The following is a 20,984-nucleotide window of genomic DNA, read 5'->3' on the forward strand; positions in this document are numbered from 1 at the left end:
CAGAAAATCTTTATAAAAATAGGAATAAGATATAACAGATAAATATTACATAATAATTACATTAACATCATTTGTACATTTATAGGTTAAAAATATAACAAAAAAAGTTTTCTTATTAACTGTTTTTGTCAACAACTGTTTCTGTTGATAAATTTTGTTGACATGAAATATATTCTCCGATATACATCCTATCGACTGTATCGCAATTGAAAGTATCTTTGAGCAACATTTCAAAGCAATATTGGAGATAGAGTAACGGCGAAAGCAGTGTAGTGTTTTGATATAATGTTAATATAGTTTTCCTTTATTCTATCTAATTAAATTATTTATTTACTAATTTACTAATAAAATTTATTTATTTACTAACTTAAATTATTTAAAAGTTTACAGGTTCAGTAAAATTATTTTTGATAAATGATACTAGTAGTCATAAAAATATATTATACGTTTTTGTATAAATATCAAATTATATCCCTTTTAATCATTTATAGCATATATTAAGCTGCACCATAAATATTACAAAAGGGTCGCGTTATGATTTGCTTGAATCCTGGTTCGGCAAGGGACTTGTAACGTCTACAGGTGAGTAAATAATGAAATTATATGAATCATTTATTATATACATATTTCTTATAATCTTAGAATTTTATTAAATATTAAAGCTTATTTGCTATGCTCTACTAAGCTATGCTTAAGTAGTCATTCATGAAAATATTTAGATAAGCTGTAAAGAACAAGTTTTATTTTCTGTTCAATACAGATATATGTACATGTATTCATACTCTAACGTAACAACACGTTTTAGTCCTTGTAATTTATTAAACATATTCGTATACTTCTTGAGAATATGAAAAACATTTATTGAATATCATTAAATGACCACATTTGAAAATTCACTGATTGTTTTATAAATGGACTCAAACTATTTTCATGTAGCAATAAGAATTGCGCATTCTGTCATACAAATTTATTAGTAATTGTGAATAATTTAACATTTATTATTCGAATTTCGCAAATTAATTATATTTTATATTCTATTTGACATTTTGATGTAACTTTTTATATGATTAGACACATCTGCTTTATTTATTTATTTGTTTATTTATATTTATTTTAACATATACGTCTAAATTTGTTTATTTTTAACGTTACTTATTAATACTGCTAAGTCCTGGTCCATGACTGGGGGGGCTCCGGGAACGCGTGCAGCATACTTCCGGAGCCCCCCGGACCCGGTCGGCCGTGGGCCGATTCGTCGCGCCGGGAGCGTCCACGTGGGCACTCCCGGCAGGGCTCTTGGGCCTGGCAGCCCTAGGTCGGGGGAGGGGGACACCAGCCCCCCGCCTCTTCCCCTGTTGGTTTGGCGGTAGAGCCCGGGGTATCCGGCCCCCGCCGTAACCCCGGGCCTCTTCGCGCCGCCCTGTGCGGCGGCGCGGCCCTCCTGACTACCCTAGGGGGGAGGGGGAGAATCCTCCCACTCCCCCCTCCCCGGCGAGGCAGGGGGGGTACGGCTCCGCGTTACGTCACGGAGTCGACCCCCCCGGACCGTCAGGTCGGGTCTGCCTCGCCGGGTTCACTAATACGGTGGGGGGCCCTCCTCCCACGGCTGCGCGTCCCAAAAGCTGGGCCGGCAGCCGAAGGGGAGGGGGGTCGCTCCCTTTCATCATCATTTCCGTGGCGGTCGCCGTCGTCCCTCTCCTCCTCGATAGTGGGGAGGGAGGGGGCGACCGCCACGGCTCTTCTGCCCCTCCGCCTCCGTACAGCAGGGCCACTAGGGCCCGGAGGACGGGGGGCAGTTTTTCTTCTTCGCCTAGGCGGCCGGGGCGGGAGCCAAGTTGGGTCATGGCTCTCGTCCCTGCCGCCCCTGCCACTGTTGGCGTTGCCAGGGGGCATTCGTCCCCCCGGCCGCCTCTCTCTCACCTTCTCGGCCTCCTCCTTCTGCAGCATTACTTGCTCGCAGAAGGAGGAGACCGCTTTCCAGGCACTCTCCCTGCCGACCATCTGACCAATGATGGCCGGCAGGGTGAGGTCATCTCCCACTTCGGCCCTCAGGATTCCGCGCAGCCCTTCCCACGCTGGACACTCTTCCAGCGTGTGCTGCGCGGAGTCCCGGGCGGCGCCACAGTGATGGCACCGTGTCGTCGGTTCCTTCCTTATCCTGCACAGGTACTCACCGAAGCAGCCATGCCCGATGAGCACCTGTGTCGTCCTGTAGGACAAACCGCCAAACGGGCGGCCCACCCAATCGTCCAGGTGTGGTAGGACGGCCTCCAAGATCCGAGATCCGGCCGCCGGCGGGTTGTCGATGAGGCTCCTTTTCCATGCCCTCATCACCCGCCGACGGGCCCTCTCCCGTAGCAACGCAGCGGCCCTGGGGGTAACTACCCCCCCCTCGAGGCGGATGGCTTTTGCCCTGGCGTAAGTCCACGCCAGGGCATCGGCCGTATACTCCGCCGGGGGGAGCCCCGCCAGGGCCATGATTGCCGCGTTGGGAGCGGTGCTAAACGCGCGCGTTATCCTTCTCGCCAGCAGCCGCTGCACGTCGTGCAGCACCTTTTTGATGCGGCGGCTGGCCAGCGCCTCGCGGAACCACACCGGGGCGCCATACAGCGCCTCGGACATGACCGCGAGGGCGTACGCGCGTCTAGCACCCATCCTCGGACCCCGGAGGTTGGGCATCAACCCATTGAGGGCGTCTACCCTCCTGCCCAACCGCTGGGCCAGCTGATCAAAATGATCAGTGAAGGCCCAGCGACCGTCCAGGTGCAACCCAAGGTACTTCAGGGTTGCACCCACCTGGACACGGGTGTTGTCCACCAGGACGAAGGCCTGGGGCGGTACCCCGGAGGAGCCATCATGAAAGAAGATGGCCTCTGTCTTCTCCGGGGCCACCCTCAGGCCCAGGCCTTTAATGGCACCGACGACACAGGCCACAGCCCAGTCGCCATTGGCGACTGCTCTTCCCCAGGAGGTCCCCCCCGCTACTATGAACGTGTCGTCGGCGTAGCCGACGACGTAGCAGCGAGGGGGGAGGGCCGTGCGGAGCACTCTGTCATATGCGGCGTTCCATAGCAGGGGGCCCAGCACAGACCCCTGTGGAACGCCGCAGGACACGTCCCTCCGCTGCTGGAGTCCGTCTTTATCGCGGAACTCCAGCTCCCTCTCCCGGAAATAGTCCTGAACGATGGCGACGAGGTAGGGCGGCAAGCGAAAGTGCTCGCTCAGCGCCGCCACTACCTCGCCCCAGGGGAGGCTATTAAAGGCGTTGGCGATATCCAATGATATCGCCAACGCCACCATCCCGTCCCCCGTTAGGGATTCCGAGAGGGACCGAACTTGACGTATCGCGTCGATTGTCGATCGCGCCTCTCGGAACCCGTATTGTTCGGGGGACAGCTCAGGACCGTTCCGGGCCATATGCCGGATGATGCGGTTAGCGATTATTCGCTCGAAAATCTTGCCCGCATCATCCAGCATACAGAGGGGCCTGAACGCGGAGGGACTCTCCGCGGGCTTGCCCTGCTTTTTGAGGAGGACAAGCCGAGCCCTCTTCCACCTCCTGGGGAAGGTACCTTCTCGGAGGCACTTCGTGTACGTGGCACGAAGTGCCTCCCCTACGATGGGCGACGCCCTGGCCCAGACCTTGGCATAAATGCCATCTGGCCCGGGCGCCTTCGCTTTGCCCCTGATGCGGGCGAAGGCCGCGACCATTTCGTGCCTGGACACCTCCAGTTCCTCCGTCCATTCTGGGGGAGGGCCGGACTTTTCCGGGATGTCCCTCCCCCGGGTGGGGAACAGTGTGTCCACCACCCTTTGGAGGAACTGGGGGTCCAGCGTCTCCGAGACTGGAGGCGCCCATGGGCGAAGCCTTTTCGTCACGATGCGGTATGGCCTGCCCCACGGGTCGCGATCCAGCTCGGAGAGCGTGTCCTGCCAGGCCGCGGCCTTCGCCCGAGCTATGGCGGTCCTCAGGGCCTTTCTGGCATCCCTGAGGACCGCCGTGGCGTTTGTCAGCACTTCCTCCATGCCCCGCCGCTTGGCGCGCGTGTGCGCCCGCCTGGCGGCCACGGTGGCTCGTCTGAGTTCAGCGAGCTCCGCGGACCACCAGTAGACGGCGCGGCGCGCCATTGGTCGGCTGCGGGGCATGGAGGCGTCGCATGCGCGCGACATCATGTCGCATAGGCGCTCCGCCTCCTCCTCGGCTCCAAGGTCAGCCTCTCTTCCCGGCCAGGTAGATGCCAGGAGGCTGACCTCGAGGGCTTCCGGGTCGAGCTTCCTCAGAACCCATCGACGTCCATCGCGTTTGCGGCGGCGTGACTCGCGCGTCTCCGCGGGGGGGGAGACGAGCTCCATGGAGATTAGCCTATGATCAGACAGCTCTCCCAAGGAGCCCGTCTCCACGCGCCATCCCTTCACCCTGTTAAGGGCGTTGGGGGAAGCCCACGTCACGTCAACGATTGACTCCCCCCTTGCCCCCACGAAGGTGCTGACCCGGCCCCTGTTCAACAGGACCAGGCCGAGCCCCGCCGCAAACTCCAGGGCGAGGCGGCCCCTAAGGTCTGTGCGAGGGGAGCCCCAAGCCACAGCGTGGGCGTTGAGGTCTCCCCCCACGACGACCGGCCTAGGAGAGCGAGCTATAATCTCGCTCTCCATGGCATCCAGGGCCGCCTCGTATTCCCCCCTGTTAAGGCTAGGGGGGAAGTAACATCCCATAACGTCGATGGGTCCGTACTCGACCATCACGAAGCCCTCTCCGGCCGATATCGGAATCATCGGCGGAGCGCCCGGCACGTGATGGCTGACCATCGCCACCTTCCCCGAGGGATCTCCAACCCAGTTGGGGTTGCCCTCGGGTATCCTGTAAGGATCGGCGACGATGGCCAGCCCGCCACCTCCCTCCGCCAGGCACTGCGCAAGCATGTCCTGCGCAGCCCTGGCGTGGTTGAGGTTGGCCTGGAGGAGCCTAGGGGGCATTTTCGGATGTCCCCTGAGGCTCCTCCACCTCCATCTCTGTTACGCGCGTTTCCGCGCACGCATTTCTCATGCTCCTCTCCCTTTGCGGGAGAGGGGCTTCCTCCTCGACTACCATGGGGGCCGGAGCTGGGGGCGGGGTTGGTGTTAAACTTGTAGATGACCCCGCCTCATTCCGGCCCTCGGCGCTCAGGGGTGCCCGTTGCGGCTTATTCGCCAGGCACCCCTTCGCGCCGATCCTATGCTCGGCGGGCTTGCCCGCGTCGCGACAGACCGGGCAGCCCGCCTTGGCAATGCATGCCTTGGCCAGATGGCCAAGGCCTCCGCACCTGTAGCAGCAGCCGGATCTATCGATCCGGCTGCTGCATTTGGCCTGGACATGGCCTTGGGCCAGGCACTTGTGGCACTGCAGCCCCCGAGGGGGAAGCAGCACCACTCGGCAGCTCGACCAGCCCACCCTGACGCGGGGGGCGGCCAGAGCTGCCTTGCCAGCCTTGGCTGGGATACGTACCCAGCAGGTGCCTAGCCCGTTGGGAGCCGTTCGGATCTCTCCCACTTTGATGTCGTGGGGGGAGCATCCTCCTATGGCTCCCAAGGCATCGGCCACCTCACTCGAGGTGACCGAATCGTCCAGGCCACTCAACCGTAGCTCGACCGTCTTGCACGGTCGAGCTACTTTAACGTCATCTCTGACTCCGAGGGCCTCCCTGATCCCTTCGGCCAGGGCGTCGGCCTTGGTGCCGTTTTCTACGCCCCTGACCTCTAGGATCAGGGCCCCCGTAACGGCTCGTCTCGGGCGCAGGTCCTCAATCCCGAGGGAGGAGAGATCTACCTTCTCCCTCGCGGTCTTGAGGACCTGCGCGTATGCTCCCGGGTCGGCGCAAGTGACCGTTACGGCCGCCGTGGTCGGCGGCCTGATCTTGGTTACCTTGGCCGGACCCTGGGAGCCGGCTCCTCCTGGGGTTTGCCCCCCTGGTCCCCCCTGGCCCCCTCTACGTCCACCCCTCTTCTTCTTCTTCTTCTTCGAAGAAGTAGAAGGTTGTTGGGGGGTGGGTTTCGGGGGCGGGATCGGGAGGACCCTAGTCGGCCTCGCCGCCGGGGGTGGGGCCGTCTTTGTCGCCCTTTCGGCGGCTTTGACGGCCTTTTTCCTGGTCTTTTTGGAGACCACCTCCGTCCATAGCTCTAGTATGGACGGGGTGGCCTCCTTCTGCGTCGTCGGAGCGGGCCTAGCGGCCACTGCGACCGCGTTGTCCGCTCCTTTCTGGGGGGCTATCCCGGACTGCCTGGCGATCTTGCCCGCAGTCGGGGGTGCCTTGGGCCTTTCCGCCCCCCTGGGGGCGGGGAGAAGTCCCATCTCAGCGAGGACGGCCGGGAGGACTCTAGAGAGAGCCTCCTTTAGGCCGTCCTCGGTCAGGGCTTTCGCCCTCTTCCTTTCTTTCTTCCCACTCTCCCCGACCCTGGCCCATCCCGATGTCTCCAAAGAACTGGACGGAGGGGGGAGGGCAGGGAAGGAGGAGCGGGAAGCGGGAGCCGCTATCCGGTCCGCCACTTTAGACAGGGGGTTCAGCTGCTTGCTGACCCCCTTTAGCGGCGGACGGAAGTACGGCTCCTTTAATATCTCCGTGGAGACCACTACCGGCAACTTTCTGTGTCGGGTGGTCTCCACGTGGGCAGAGGGCTCCTCAACGGGGGGCTCCTCCCTGTCCGTCTCTACTGACGGTCCCTGTTGAGTTCCTCCAGTCAGGGCGCCTAGTACCGTGTCATCGAGGTCCAGGTCTGTCTGGACCTCGACATCGGTACCGTACTCCCTGGTAGCTTGCATCGAGGAGGCTTGCTCGAGTAGGGCAATGCGGACCCGCATTTGCCCCAACTCGGCTTCCAGCCTCCTCTTTTCTACCACCCATTTGGCCTTAGCCTTGGCCAGGGCCGCTCTCTCCTCCCTATGCGCTTGTTCAGCGGGGCTCTCCTCTTGCCTTGTTAGGATGGCGGTCAGTCCCGCCGTGAGGTCCGCGTATGCGTTCCAGAGGTCCTTTCTAATAGGACCCTGGATGTTCGTGGACCTCTCGACGGATTTAGCCAGCATCCCGAGGCTCTGCGTCATTACGGCCGCAACGGCCGCAATCGGTTGTTGTTCCAACTCTTCGGCTCGTTCAAGAGCCATCTCCTGCGCTTTGACCGCTCTGGCTGAGGAGGGTTGGACGTCAGGGTTAACGATATCCCTGTGGTCCTTTTTAATCCTCCTCGCCATGTTGGCTTCAGCCTTCTTAGCGAGGGCCTCCGCTGTGAATTGGCCAGCGTGGGAGGGATCCTTGGCTGGCCTTCCTCGTCCCTTCTTTTTCGGTCCCTCGTCCGACTCCGAAGAGGACGATATGTAGTAAGCAGGTGTTGACTTCTTACTATGCGCTCTCTTTTTTCCCCGTCCCACCGACTCTGCGTCCGAGTCCACATCCATATGGATGGGCACTCCGGCAGAGATCGGGGAGGGTGGCAGGGAGGGTCTTTCCTTACTTCCCAGGCCAGATGGCCCGGGAGTACTGCTCGGGTCGAGGCGGGTTTCGTCCGACCCACAGCTATCGGGTTTAACACCCTTGCTGCAGGCCGGGCCCGGCCTCGAGCCAGTGGGACGTGCCTTCCCACCCTTGGGGAGGAAGTCCTCCAACGTGACTTGGAGCCTCCTGGTCTCCTTTTTGGGGGGGTTCCCCGGAGAGCTGGACGGGCTGAAAAGCTCCAGCCCGCCAGCCCCCATGGAGGGTCCCCTCGCGTGTTTGGTCGTATCTCTCCCTTCTGCGGGAGAGATATCCCCTTTCGCTAGGTTGGGAGAGGACAAGGACCTCGTCCCTCCCAATCCGTTGCCCGAGCGGGCGCCCTTAGGCGTGCCGCTTTTCCCTGCCTCATTTTTAATATTTAATATCATTTTGTGATTGATCCCACTCCCCGTGACAGCTGGACCGACCGGCGTATCTCCCACCCCGCCGAAACATGACCGGTACGGGTGCCCCCGGTACTCCGGGGGGGTCGGCTTATGGCGCAGGCCCTGGGGATGTGACATCCAGGGCACGGGCCTCCAGCCCCCTACACACCCATACGGAGGAGCCATCAAGGGCTCGCCCCGTATGGGCTTTCAGGGGTCCCCCGCCTCCGACAGCGGGGGCACCGTCACGGGTGGCGCCACCCGGGGGGCCCCACGGACGGGTTGGGCAACGGAAGCGACGCCCCTTCCGCACCCTAGCCGCCGTGGCGACCAGCACGTCCACCCAGGGGGGTGACAACTCCCCTGGGGGGACAAGACTCCGGCCCGGCACCCGCTTCGGAAGGGACGCCGTCGCGGAATGCCGGGCCAGCCAACACCGCCCCGGGCCCTGCAACGGAATACTTCCGAGCGGCCCCGGAGCCAGTCCAGCCCGCAACCTCGGGGAGGGTTTCCCACGAGGAACGCGCTGGACCGTCCTCCACCGCTCCGACCCTGCCCCGGAATAAGTCCGGGCGGCCCGGAGACGGCCCAGCCCGCTGGGTCCGGTAAACCGGGGTCCCAGCGGCCCGTCTCATCCGATTGGGGGCGGCGAGGAGTTCCGTTCCGGGACAAGTCCCTTCACAGAGACCCTTCGCCGCTGTCCGCACTCGCCCTCGGCCCTGCCTCGGATAGGTCCGAGCGGCCCGAGGGCCGCCCCGACCCGATGCATCGGGGAGAGTTTCCCACGATGCACGCGCCGGGACACCCCCACCGCTCCGACCCTGCCCTGGAATAAGCCCAGGCGGCCCGGAACGGCCCAGCCCGACGGGATTGGCCGCGCCAAACCCGCCGGCTCGTCCTTCCCGGAGGGACTGGCTTTCCCCGTGCCAGGACGCGAGCCGTGAAAACGACACCGTCCCCAGACACAGGGATTACCAGCCCCTCTTCTTCCCGTGCCCGCCGCGCCGGGAGGCGCCTTGGGCAAGGCATTTGCCTTCGATCTGAAGACAAATGCCTTTCACGTGACCTCTTGGCCCCCATCCACGAAGACATTCGGGGATGGAGTTCACCCTCTCACCACGTTGAGGTGGGTCACATCGAGAGGGTACCGATTTAACCCTGCTGATCTGTTTGGGTCTATTTGACCCAAAATGATTTTTGTTTCTCTGTAACATTTTTATGTGACAAGCGAGCGGTTTGACCTTTCATGACTTTGTTTTATATCTTAAAAACTTTACTGTGATTAAGAAAGTTTAAAAAAATTTTTTCTTTTTTTTATAAAATTTTTAGTTGTTATGTACGTTACGTTTGGGTCAATATGACCCCAAAAAAATAAATAATATTTTAATAATGCTAATTAAAATTTAACAGTGTTTTATGACAAAAAGGAATATTAGATTTAGATTTAGTTATTATTATTGTATTATAAACCAATGTTTGGCAACAAATTTATTGTCTTCAGGAATATTATCAAATATTGTGAGAAAAGGGAACAAATTTCATTGCTTTATTATTTATATATATTATTATCCGAAATAGCATAAAACATTTACTAAATATTTATAATATTTATTTTAATATTTTATAAACATATATCATAAACATTTAATAAATATATTTATAAATTTAGATTTGACAAATCATAAATGTTTATCATAAACGTTTCAAAAATATTTACGATAAATGTTATCATAATTATTTTGAAAATGTTTATTAATTGTTATGACAAAAATATATCTGAAAAAGTGCATTGCATCGATACTCGATTTCTCGAAGTTTATTGTCATCACTTTTCCGATATGTTGGTTCTCATTCAGTGCTTACTTCGTGGCGGCTGTTATCGTGGAGATCGCGTATTTTGACTATGTGTATTGAGAGATTAATAGTGTAACATTAAATTTGTAATGTATATAAGAAATTATGTAATATTAAAAGCTTTGTTACACAGTCCTGTTTTGTCTTGTCTTTACAAAATTTATACAAAATTTTTTAGTAAAAAGGAAACAAAGCGTTGCTGGCCATTGATTGTGTTTTACAACATAAATGCAAATTTTTTTAATCAAGCAATGACAACAAAACAAATATTGTATGTAGTAATTGCCAAAAACACATTTATAAGTCACACACAAGTTATTTTTGTCCAAATTGTATCAACTTATAAAATATGTTTTCCTTTATTTTTTGATGTATTATTTATTTTTTTGTTATTTATCTTTGAATTTTTAGTAATAAAGGTTTTTAGCTGTTTGTTTTGTTTTTATATTTTCGCAAATATATAAAATAATGAGTCGGGTTATATTGAGCCGAATAGATCAACTGTATAGTAAATTCGAACAGATCAGCAGGGTTAATGATGAACAATCAGTTTAATGATTATGCGGATATATTTATGTTTATTATGATAAATAAGTACATCTCTTTTTGCTTTCTGATCTTCTATTTTTTCTTTGATTGTTTGAACAAATGTTGTAGTTTTTTATCTTTGCGATATTCTAACAACATGAATATATAACATTTTAATGCTGATTTAGGAAAACAATGGCGCCACGATAGAAACCTCATCCAGATACCATTTAATTCTAATACATTTGCTGTGGTTATGACAGAAAAAGCAAAACTTTTAACCGAGTGTCTCCAAAGAAAAATGGACGAAAATCCAAGAAATGCCATTAATATTTTTCCTTTTCTTATGAATGCGGCTCTTGATATTATCTGCGGTAATGTATTATTTCTTATGATACACAGTACATAATTACAATATTTTTCTCAAAAAAAGCATATTCAACATAATACATTATATTCGTTACAATTAATATTATTAATCATTTTATGAAAAGTAAGAAGAATATATTTAAAGTCGAGATCAAACCGCCGGTGTGTTGAGATCATACATAATGTTATTGTGGTGCCTCGATTCTGTTCAACATTCTTATAATTTTATTGCATTAATAACGTAATCTGACGGCACAATAGACTAAAAAAAATGACCGCTAATAAGATCGAGATACTGCTCAAATTGTGTTTCCTACCTTTGACTGTTTAATCATGTACTCGGGTCATCACCCTACATTTTTATACTGAATCATTATATTTATGTCAACGACACATTTTAAATTATAACATATTAAAGAAGAACTGAAATAAGTCTGAAACATGTTTATGTAGTAAATTTATGTATTAAATTTTGCTTCTTAAATATATCATAAATTTAATTTATTATTGATTAGATCTAATAATTGCTCGACCTGATCTTGTTTACCGTTCAAATCTGCAGATCTTTAAATTTATTAATATTAATTTTATTAAATTTGCAAATTATTTTGCTGTATTAGTAAAGAAATTCACAAATACATAAAAGCACTAAAATCCAACTATGACCGAGAAAAGCCTTCTTGTTTAGATTTGAAAGAAATTCTTATTATATTACTAAAGTAGTAGTAGCAATATAACGTCAGAGATTTATGTTAGACTACTATAATTCGTGTAAATTCTTGTTCTCACGAGCAAATTTTTATTTAGCAAAATTTTCTAATTATGAAAGCAGACCTTATTGTTATAAACGACGTAGCAAAGAAAACAAAAATATCAATTATTATTTTGCAGAAACGGCAATGGGTATGGATTTACATGTTCAAGGAAGATTTCAATCCCCATATATAACCGCAATACAGAAGTCAGTTCCAAAATTTTTATATTGCTATTGTTAATGAAACACTTAGTATTTTAATACTTAATAATGTTAAGAATCAATTTTAGCGGATTTTCCGAAAGTGTGAAAACCCTTTAATATTTCAGAAAATAAGCATTTTTGAAAGAATTGTTTTGAAAGAATTTTAGACAATAGTTGTAGGGTTTAAAAAGATCTATTTACTGATTCTATTATTTTGACTTTAGGTGGTATTGCCATGGTCAAATCAAGGTTACAATGATTACTTTAAACAAAACGTTTTATTTTTTCTATCTAATAGCTGGTGTCAATAACCTTTCGACACACTATAATAAAGTTACTATTCATTAAGTACTTATCAAGTTATGAGACTTATAAGTATATAATGACTTTCAAGCCGCATAACTCGGCAAGTACAAAATAAAAATCAAATTTGTTATAATGTTTTGTAAAGCTCTTGACGTCAGTTAATAGATTCTGGACTCAAAAGTAGAAATATCAATTAAAAAAAATATATGTGATTTTTATTTGAAGTAACACCATACACGATTAGAATGATAGGATCAGTAAATAGATCGTTTTAAATCCTGCAACTTTTATCTAAATCAATTCTTTCGAAATTGCTTATAGCAAATTTGATTGGATGTACTAGTGAGCACTGGTGCACATTAAAACCGACGTACACTAATCGATGAACGATATGTATTAACATAAATATATAAACAGATTAAATTGTGAAATACTTATTCGATATTTTATTATGCTATTTGATAAAATATATATTTTATCATTCAAGATACTTATATTTTATTTTTAAATGAGATTAGATCAGCTTACAGCGGCTTTAATATGCACCAGTGCGCACTAGTGCAGTCCAACTAAATTCGCTATTAGTTTTCGAAATATTTAATGGTTTCTACACTTTTAGAAGATCCTGTATATAATTTCAATTTTTGCAAGCACAACATTGGTATATTACGGTGCTCATAATGTAAAAAGAAAGGTAAACCGTTGCACATAATGGCGGAGATCTATGAATAACAACCGATCAGAAATTGAACTAATTTGTAGAGCGAACTATTGCACTATTATGCTCTGGCGACTATATTGAATTTTGGAAATAATCTTAAAATTTGAATGACTAACGAGATTCCTACTATCTCCAACCCACTGCACATCTATCGGAATAGTTCACCTTTCTTTTTCTGCTATGATGATATTCTTCAAAAACGACGTACTTCTGTTAATTTTTATTTCTAACTCGATAAAATGCCACTCGTATTTTGATACTTTTAGAGTAGCCAAATTAATAACAATTCGAATGTTTCAACCGTGGCTTTGGATTGATTGGCTATATTATTTAACGCCTGCAGGAAGACAATATACATCAACACTTAAAATAGTGCATGAATTTGCGGATGAGGTAAAAGAAATAACAGATTTAAAACAGTATCAGTGTTTAAATTTTTTACATATTGTTTAAGAATTCACACATTTATAATAAACATGGTCAATTCTAGGTGATAAAAAAAAAGAAGCTGGAACAACATTCAAAAACTGACCTAACAGAACTTGAAAATAAGACTAATGACATAGGTATTACTGTAAATTATAATTATGCATATTTTACTTTTTTTTTTCTTTTTCTTTATTTAATAAAATGTGTTGTTTTAGGTAAGAAGAAGAAGACAACGTTTCTAGATGTATTAGTAGAAGAAAATACAAAAGACGACACTCCTATGAGTGATAATGAGTTGAGAGCGCATGTCGATACGATTATGAGTGCGGTAAAATCCAAAATTAAAATTAAAATTTTTCAATTATCTTAATATAAAATTTTCTCTTATATCACTCAATAATGTATTTATACAATTCTAAAATAATATGAAAATAATAACAGGGACACGGCACAACTGCAGTAGCTGTATGTTGGGCACTCTTTCTCTTAGGCAATAATCCCGATCACCAGGAAAAAGTTCACAAAGAACTCGAAGAGGTTTTCAGAGATTCGGAGACACCAGCCACTAAAGAGCAGCTGGATGACTTAAAGTATCTCAGCAGAGTTATAGACGAGACGCTTCGAATATTTCCGAGTGCACCTACAATCTCGAGGAAACTAACAGAAGAAGTAAAATTAGGTAAGACATTTAACTTACCAGCTAAAAAGAAAATTTTAAAGAATTTGTTTTGTAAACGTTTAAATTTGTTTGTAAATCAATTAAATGTAATAATCTTTTCAAAGGTTATCTTTTAAGGTTTGGTACTTATAAAACTTTGTAAATAATGTTCTTATTTTTTTTTTGTTAAAAAAAATTAAAGTAATTTCTCTAAAAATACTTGTAGATAATCTTTCAAATTAACAACTAAACTTGAATTATACTATTGCAAGATTGTTAAATTAACATTATAATCTCACATAATAGTTTAATTTTCAGATCACAAAAGCGATTATATCAATACAAAAAATCAATGTATTTTATTATGTATTTTGTGTATTATTAATCGAGGCAAACGCAATCCGTAGTTAATTTATTTCTTTTATTTTAGATGACCATATTATCCTTCCGAAAGATCATGAGGTCGTAGTGCCAATAGCGCTTGTACATCGAAACCCAGAGGTTTGGCCGGATCCATTAAAGTTTGATCCAGATCGCTTCCTTCCAGAGAACAAGAATAAAAAAGAGTATGCCTACATTCCGTTCAGCTTTGGACCGAGAAACTGTATAGGAAAGAAATTCGCTCTAACCGAACTGAAAATCTTAGTGGTTGCTATTCTCAGAAAATGGAAAGTAAAGAGTGAAAAAACAATGGACACGATCAAATACGGTGAAGTCATCGTTTTGGTACCCTGCGAGAAATTACTTATACATTTCATACCCAAGAAATGATATCAATTTGCCAGCAAATAAGTATATGCTTTTTATAATTTGATTTTTATAACTTCTTTTATTACTCTTTTACGTGTATGTATTTTATACATACATTTTTGCTTTTGTGGTGAATAACTAACTGCTATAATAATTAAATATTAATATAAAAATTTTCTGATTAATTGTGTGATGTCTTGCAATTTAATTATATATAAATTATAAACATTACAATGCCATTATTATACACACACACACATTATGATAATGTCTATGCGTTTGTTTGTTTCGTGTATAAAAAGAAATGTAATTAAGTTCGATAAAACAATAAATGAGACCCAAATTAAAAAAATTTTATTTTGAACTGATTATCATTTTTCGATAAAATAATGTTGGGAAAGTTAACAAAAAATGAGTAATTTGAGTAAAAAACTTAAAATTTTTTCACTTTAACTTAAAGCAAGAACTGGTGAGATTTATTTTAATTGATCTTTTGGACTAATAAAAAAAATAGTTTAATATTAATCATTCCAAGAAATTTAATTATTTGAAGTATCAAAAATTCATATTTTTGGAAAATCGGTAAATTATAATTTTACACTAATGACTAAAATTTTATTATTTGAATAACATAAAAAGATAGATAAAGGGATGTAATAAATAAATATTATTATTGTATATATAATTAATAAGTATGAATCTCGAGAATAGTCTAAAAAGTTTTATAGTGTTTGCGCGCGATCGATGCAAAAGGCAAAAGAATATTATGTACAAATGCACATAATAATGCGTATACACCATATTAAAATAATTTTTTTTAATTTTGTAATTTTACTTATTATTTTTATACTGTTTGAAAATTAATAAACGTATACTTAATCCAAAATAAAGGAGGATTCAGAATGAAAAAATTTACAAGTTATCCACACAAAGATACAATAGTTTCTTCAAACTTTCGTGCATTCTTATACAAAGAATAATAAAAAGAAATATGTTTATCGTATCTATGGATAGTTAAATTTTTTTTTCACCTCAATCCTAATCTTCAAATTGCATTATAAAAAAGTTACAGCAATGTAAAAAATCGCATAGGGTACATCCTATTCATATGTAAAGACTAGAATTAAAATAGTAACTAAAATAAAATTCTATATATGGTATGTTATAGTCTTTTATCTCTGGATTTGTTGGATTGCAAAAGCTAATTGATAGTGGTGGTACTCAGCATTACAATATTGCTTAACTGAAAATAATGTATCTGACAGTAAGTTATTGTATAAAGATTTTTACACAATGTTCGTTTATTCTTATTTTATAAAGTATAGAAAGATATTTTACGTTTACAGGTAACTTTAAATAAGTGTCTTTATAACAAAAAATTTATTACTTAATTCCATTACTTTCTGTTATATACTATTATATATTTAATTTAAAATGTTTTAATAATTTATAAAAGATTTTTATTGAAGATTACTTAAAATCAAAGCTAAATAAAAAATGTTTCTTTATCTTTTAATTATTTTTTTAATTTATATAAACAATTGTAACAATTATTTTAAAAATTTTTATACATAATCACAAAAAACAATATTTAATCCGTAATGAGCATACTTCCAAATAATAACATAACGGTCATATATATGGAGTCCAATGGACCCTCCTGCACAAAATCAGTCGCCATTTGCCAACTTTTTGATATTTCGCAAAAATTTTCCTGGTTATACCTTGAGGTCGGTTCTTTATTATCCATTAATTTTTTTCTAAATTAGAATTTAACATAATGTTTACATAATGAAAAAATTTAAATAAAAAATTGATAAATTTGACTGTTTATAAAAATATTAATAAAATTTTTAATTTTTGAGACAATTCAACAAAAATTTAGAGGTGTATTCTCAAGACAGTATACTTTCAGATAAAAATTTTATAGAAGGTTGTTTGATTTTGAATAGTTTGTGTACTGTTAAAGTTAGAGTAGGGTCCAAAAGATCGCGGATGACCATTACGGGTTAATAAATATATATATATATATAGATAGATAGATAAATAGATAGATGGATAGACCCAGCAAACATAGTAAATAATAGTTATATAACTTGTGTGTGTCACGTTATATAACGAATTTTTACATTCTAGCAATATTGTAGTTATGTAAAATTGAATTGTTGATATTACAACACAATAACTTATAACAGTCATATAACTGCCGTTTATCAGGTTTGTATAACAAACATTTCATTTTAATAATATAACTGTTATAAAACTGAATTATTAATACGACTCCTCCCTGCCAAAAATGTGCGATTAAAACCGATTAAAACGGAATCCTTTTTAATTGATTTTAATCTGTTTTAATCGATTCAATCCACGAGCGGATTAAAAAATAATCGGTTTTAACTATATACGAATCGTAATTGATTTTAATATCGCTTTCGTGAATTATTTAAGTGTAATGCATAATATATAAATTTTTTAAAATTTTAATTCATTTGCATTAAGACTCCTAAATACTCTCAGTGACCACGTTTCAAAATCCTGACATTAGTAGCGAGAAATGATATGCTGAAACGCTAAAAATTCTTGTGTGCTATTTTTTAAATAAAAAGCTATTTTGATAAAATAACATTGTACATTATTTTTACTAATTTGTAAAATTGTTCGGAAACTATTTTTTTCTTGATGGTTGTCAAGAATTATTAATTGCCAAAAAAAAACATAGCTTTCGGACAATTTTACAAATTTGTTAACGTGATTTATAGTATTATCATCAAAATATCTATTTAAAAATGGTACATAAGAATTGTTAGCGTCTCAACGTGTCACATTGCATTAAAATTTGATTTAATTATAATTTATGAAATTCTGTAATTTTGAATTAAAATGGATTTAACAAATGAGTTCTGGCGCCACCACTAGGTGGCCACGCCGTGGGAGATTTTCTCGTGAGTCGAATGGGGGTGCGCACGATTGAACACCGCACGGCAACGTGTTTGCTGGGATATATTATTATACGCGAATATTCTGCTTTGGCTCTTTATTGCCACTACTTTATTAAAAATTTTTGATATTGCAATGTTTCCGAAATATTACTGACATATGCCATGCGATGTTGCAGGCTTATTGTTAATTTATATTTCTGCAATGTCTCCGTAATATTGCATTGCAATCTGCAACATTAAACGTTGCTGCAATGTTGCTGGAATTTTATGTACTGTACGGGAAGCAGAATATTCGCATATAATAATAATATATTAATTTAACTCATCCATAATTATTCATCCGCATTTAGCAAACTTAGGTTGGGCAATGTTACTAAATTTTCTGATGAATCTCTACGTTGATTTATTGGTTTTAAAAGTAAGAGCCAATCACGCGCGATTGCTACAAAGCGAGTTGGTCGATTCGATCAGTCAGTGCGTCATTGTGATTGTTTAAAAATTGTAGTATATTTTTTTTATTATATTATATTAGAGATTAAGGATATAGATTGTATCCAATGTTGAACTTTATATTATTTTAAAGTAATGTAACTTATAACAGTTGCTACTCTTATTTAATAACATCTTTAAAATATAGCGTGCACATTATTTAAGATATAGTACGAACACACACACACACACGAACACACACACACACACAGTAAAGAAGGTTTGGAGGGTTTGGAGTCAGTAAATACTACGGAAATGACAAACCATGAGGTCTTTATCTCTGCTGACACAACACATGCGCGCGCGCACCCGCGCACAAGCAGTCATTAGGCCTGTTCGTGTTGCTGCCCTTTTTGAATTAATTTCTTTGTCGTCTTTCTCTTTCTTACGATCAAATATATATTTATCTCATCTCGAGTGCAAAAATTTTTGGGGATTTCAAGCAACTCGAACAAACCCATTAACTGCTGGAGATTCGTTCATAATTGGAGATTCATACATACCGATATACAGTCGCTAAAAGGTTGCAACACATTTTCTTCGATTGTTTTTGGAATGTAGACTTGCTCATCGAATGGCGAACGTCATTGGTTCTTATCTGTGGATCCAACCAATTAAAAATCGAATCATCTAACCATCAAAGAAAACGTGTTGCAACCTTTTAGCTCACGACTGTACATTTGTGAGCTAAAAGATTACAACACATTTTCTTTGATGTCATCAATCGGCGAACGTAATTGGTTGGATCCATAGATAAGAACCAATTACGTTTGCCGATCGATGAACAAGTCTACATTCCAAAAACCATCAAAGAAATTGTGTTGCAACTTTTTAGCTACGATTGTACAGTCGTGAGCTAAAAGGTTGCAACACATTTTCTTCGATAGTTAGATGGTTCGATGCTTAATTGGTTGGATTCATAGGTAAGAACCAACGACGTTCGCCGTTCGATGAGCAAGTCTACATTCCAAAAACAATCGAAGAAAATGTGTTGCAACCTTTTAGCTCACGACTGTACCAGCATTAGTGGCGCCTCTTGGATCATATTCAAACATAAGTGGGAACTAAATAGTATATATGTCGATAAGAGTGAGTATTTGCTCGCCATGTTCGTATGGTAACATTGTTCTCTCCAGTCTGCTTGCGTTTACAGTGCACCTTTGACGATGACGAATGTTTTCTTTTCGACCCGCGCGTACTGCAAAATCATTTTACACGCTGCCAAGTACCCGCATTGTGCAATAAACGGCCTGCTGCTTGGCAAACAAAAGAATAAGGACGGCAAGGCCGATCTATACATCGAGGATGCGATACCTTTATTCCATATATGCCTACACGTTTCCCCAATGGCGGAAATAGCACTTACTTTGGTAAATATTTGACGGGCGTTTACTGCCGCGATGAAACATTCCGCGAAATTGCGCGTGCTGTCGCATTTCCTCAAGCAAGTACTTTAGCACGTATGAAAATCAGTGCGTTACGTGGTCATCTGCATCTCAACCTAACCTGTATCGCAAGGACAAAATGTCACTAAATTCATCACGAATTCCACTTGTTCTTTATTGCAAAATTTTTTGTCCGCAACGTTAGCGCATAACAGCAATTATGATGTCACAATGTTCTGTTACATTAATTTGACATTACAACAGGTGGACCAGTTAGCTGCAAGCAAAGGCCTTATACTAGCGGGTTACTATCTGGCCAATGAGAACATAAATGACTTAAGGTACCTTGATATTCTTACGTTTCTTTTTTCACGTTTTATTGAGTACTAACTCGTCTCTGTATTCTCTATATAGTACAGATAGACCAGCCCATAGAATAGCAGACAAAATTGCGGACAATTTTAATAATGCGTTGCTGGTAGTGGTAGGTTTGCTAGTTTCTCTATTAAAATATTTTACATCTATTTCGATACTACATTGGCTTTTGCTGTTGTCAGGTGGATAATCGAGAAGTGACTCTAAGTATGGGATCAAGTCCATTGAGAATTTCACAATCTGTAGAGGGAAAATGGAAACCAAAGGACATTGCAAAGTAATTATATTTTTATAATTATATTTTAAGATTTTTTGGAAAAGCCTTTTTGAGCCGTGAAAAAACTTTTTTGAGCTTTGGAAAAGCTTTTTTGAGCCTTGGAAAAGCCTTTTTATCGTTTTATTGTACTGGATTGTACTAAAACTTTCTTCTTTTCTCATTTTTGCCAAATTTGAAATATATATTTATGTTATTTTAAATATAAGTATACATTAATTTTTTTTTACAAAGAACAGGACCTCGATTCTCTAACTTATTCGTAAGAGAAACGTATACGAAAGTGGCAAAATAGCTAATAGGAGAATGTCATCGAATAATTTCATTGGCTATTCTGCCACTTTCGTATACGTTTCTCTTATGAGTGAATTAGATTAATCGCTCAGATCTCTAGACTTAGAATTTTTTTGCTTGGTCATTAAATATAATTCTTTTTGTTGCAGTATAATTTACGAGGACAACATTGCACATACAGATGCAATGTATTCTTTACTGAAGGCAGAGGAGTATAGGAATCTGATCGACTTTGACAACCATCTCGATAACATCGCTCTCGATTGGCAGAATCAGAAATTGAATAAAATAATTGACGAGGCTGTCGACAAACACACATAAAAGATGACAATGCAATACATTCCACACACACATATATATACACACAGATCATACAAAAATTGTTTTATTTATACGTTATGTTGCACTCTATCTATATTTCATTCACTATATGCGAAGTAACAAATGTACATACGCTATAGAATTTATAAATGAATATCACTTGTTTTTAAATCTCAGAGCTTTACTTTGACCTGTTATCCTGCAATCTCTATAAATAAACCTTGTAATACTTTATTTAAGAGGAAGATCTTGCTTGGATATAACTGGTTTTGTAAATTTAATGTATATTTTATAATATTGAATTTAAACATGTGTCTATGACCTTCTATACAAATTCAAAGTATTCTTTATATTATACATATATTTTTTAATTCCTGAAAAAATCCTGACAGCTTTCATGAACCAGATTTTTAAAATCGTATAAACGATAAATTTTATACTGAATTTATAAT

The 20,984-nt window shown here is 42.3% G+C and overlaps 1 protein-coding gene and 1 pseudogene across 1 annotated transcript; both read left to right on the forward strand.

The window, feature by feature from the left end:
* Window positions 1-488: 488 nt before the first annotated feature.
* Window positions 489-14,607, forward strand: LOC105206121 (annotated as a pseudogene).
* Window positions 14,608-18,945: 4,338 nt separating this feature from the next.
* LOC105203343 (ER membrane protein complex subunit 8/9 homolog) lies at window positions 18,946-20,703 on the forward strand. Its single transcript, XM_011172124.2, has 6 exons — window positions 18,946-18,972; window positions 19,020-19,253; window positions 19,533-19,609; window positions 19,683-19,752; window positions 19,826-19,920; window positions 20,361-20,703. Exons 1-6 carry the CDS (start codon window positions 18,961-18,963, stop codon window positions 20,530-20,532), a joined length of 660 nt encoding a protein of 219 aa, XP_011170426.1. The 5' UTR covers window positions 18,946-18,960; the 3' UTR covers window positions 20,533-20,703.
* The last annotated feature ends 281 nt before the right edge of the window (window positions 20,704-20,984 follow it).

Source organism: Solenopsis invicta, chromosome 9, assembly GCF_016802725.1.
Source record: "Solenopsis invicta isolate M01_SB chromosome 9, UNIL_Sinv_3.0, whole genome shotgun sequence".
Lineage (NCBI taxonomy): Eukaryota > Metazoa > Arthropoda > Insecta > Hymenoptera > Formicidae > Solenopsis > Solenopsis invicta.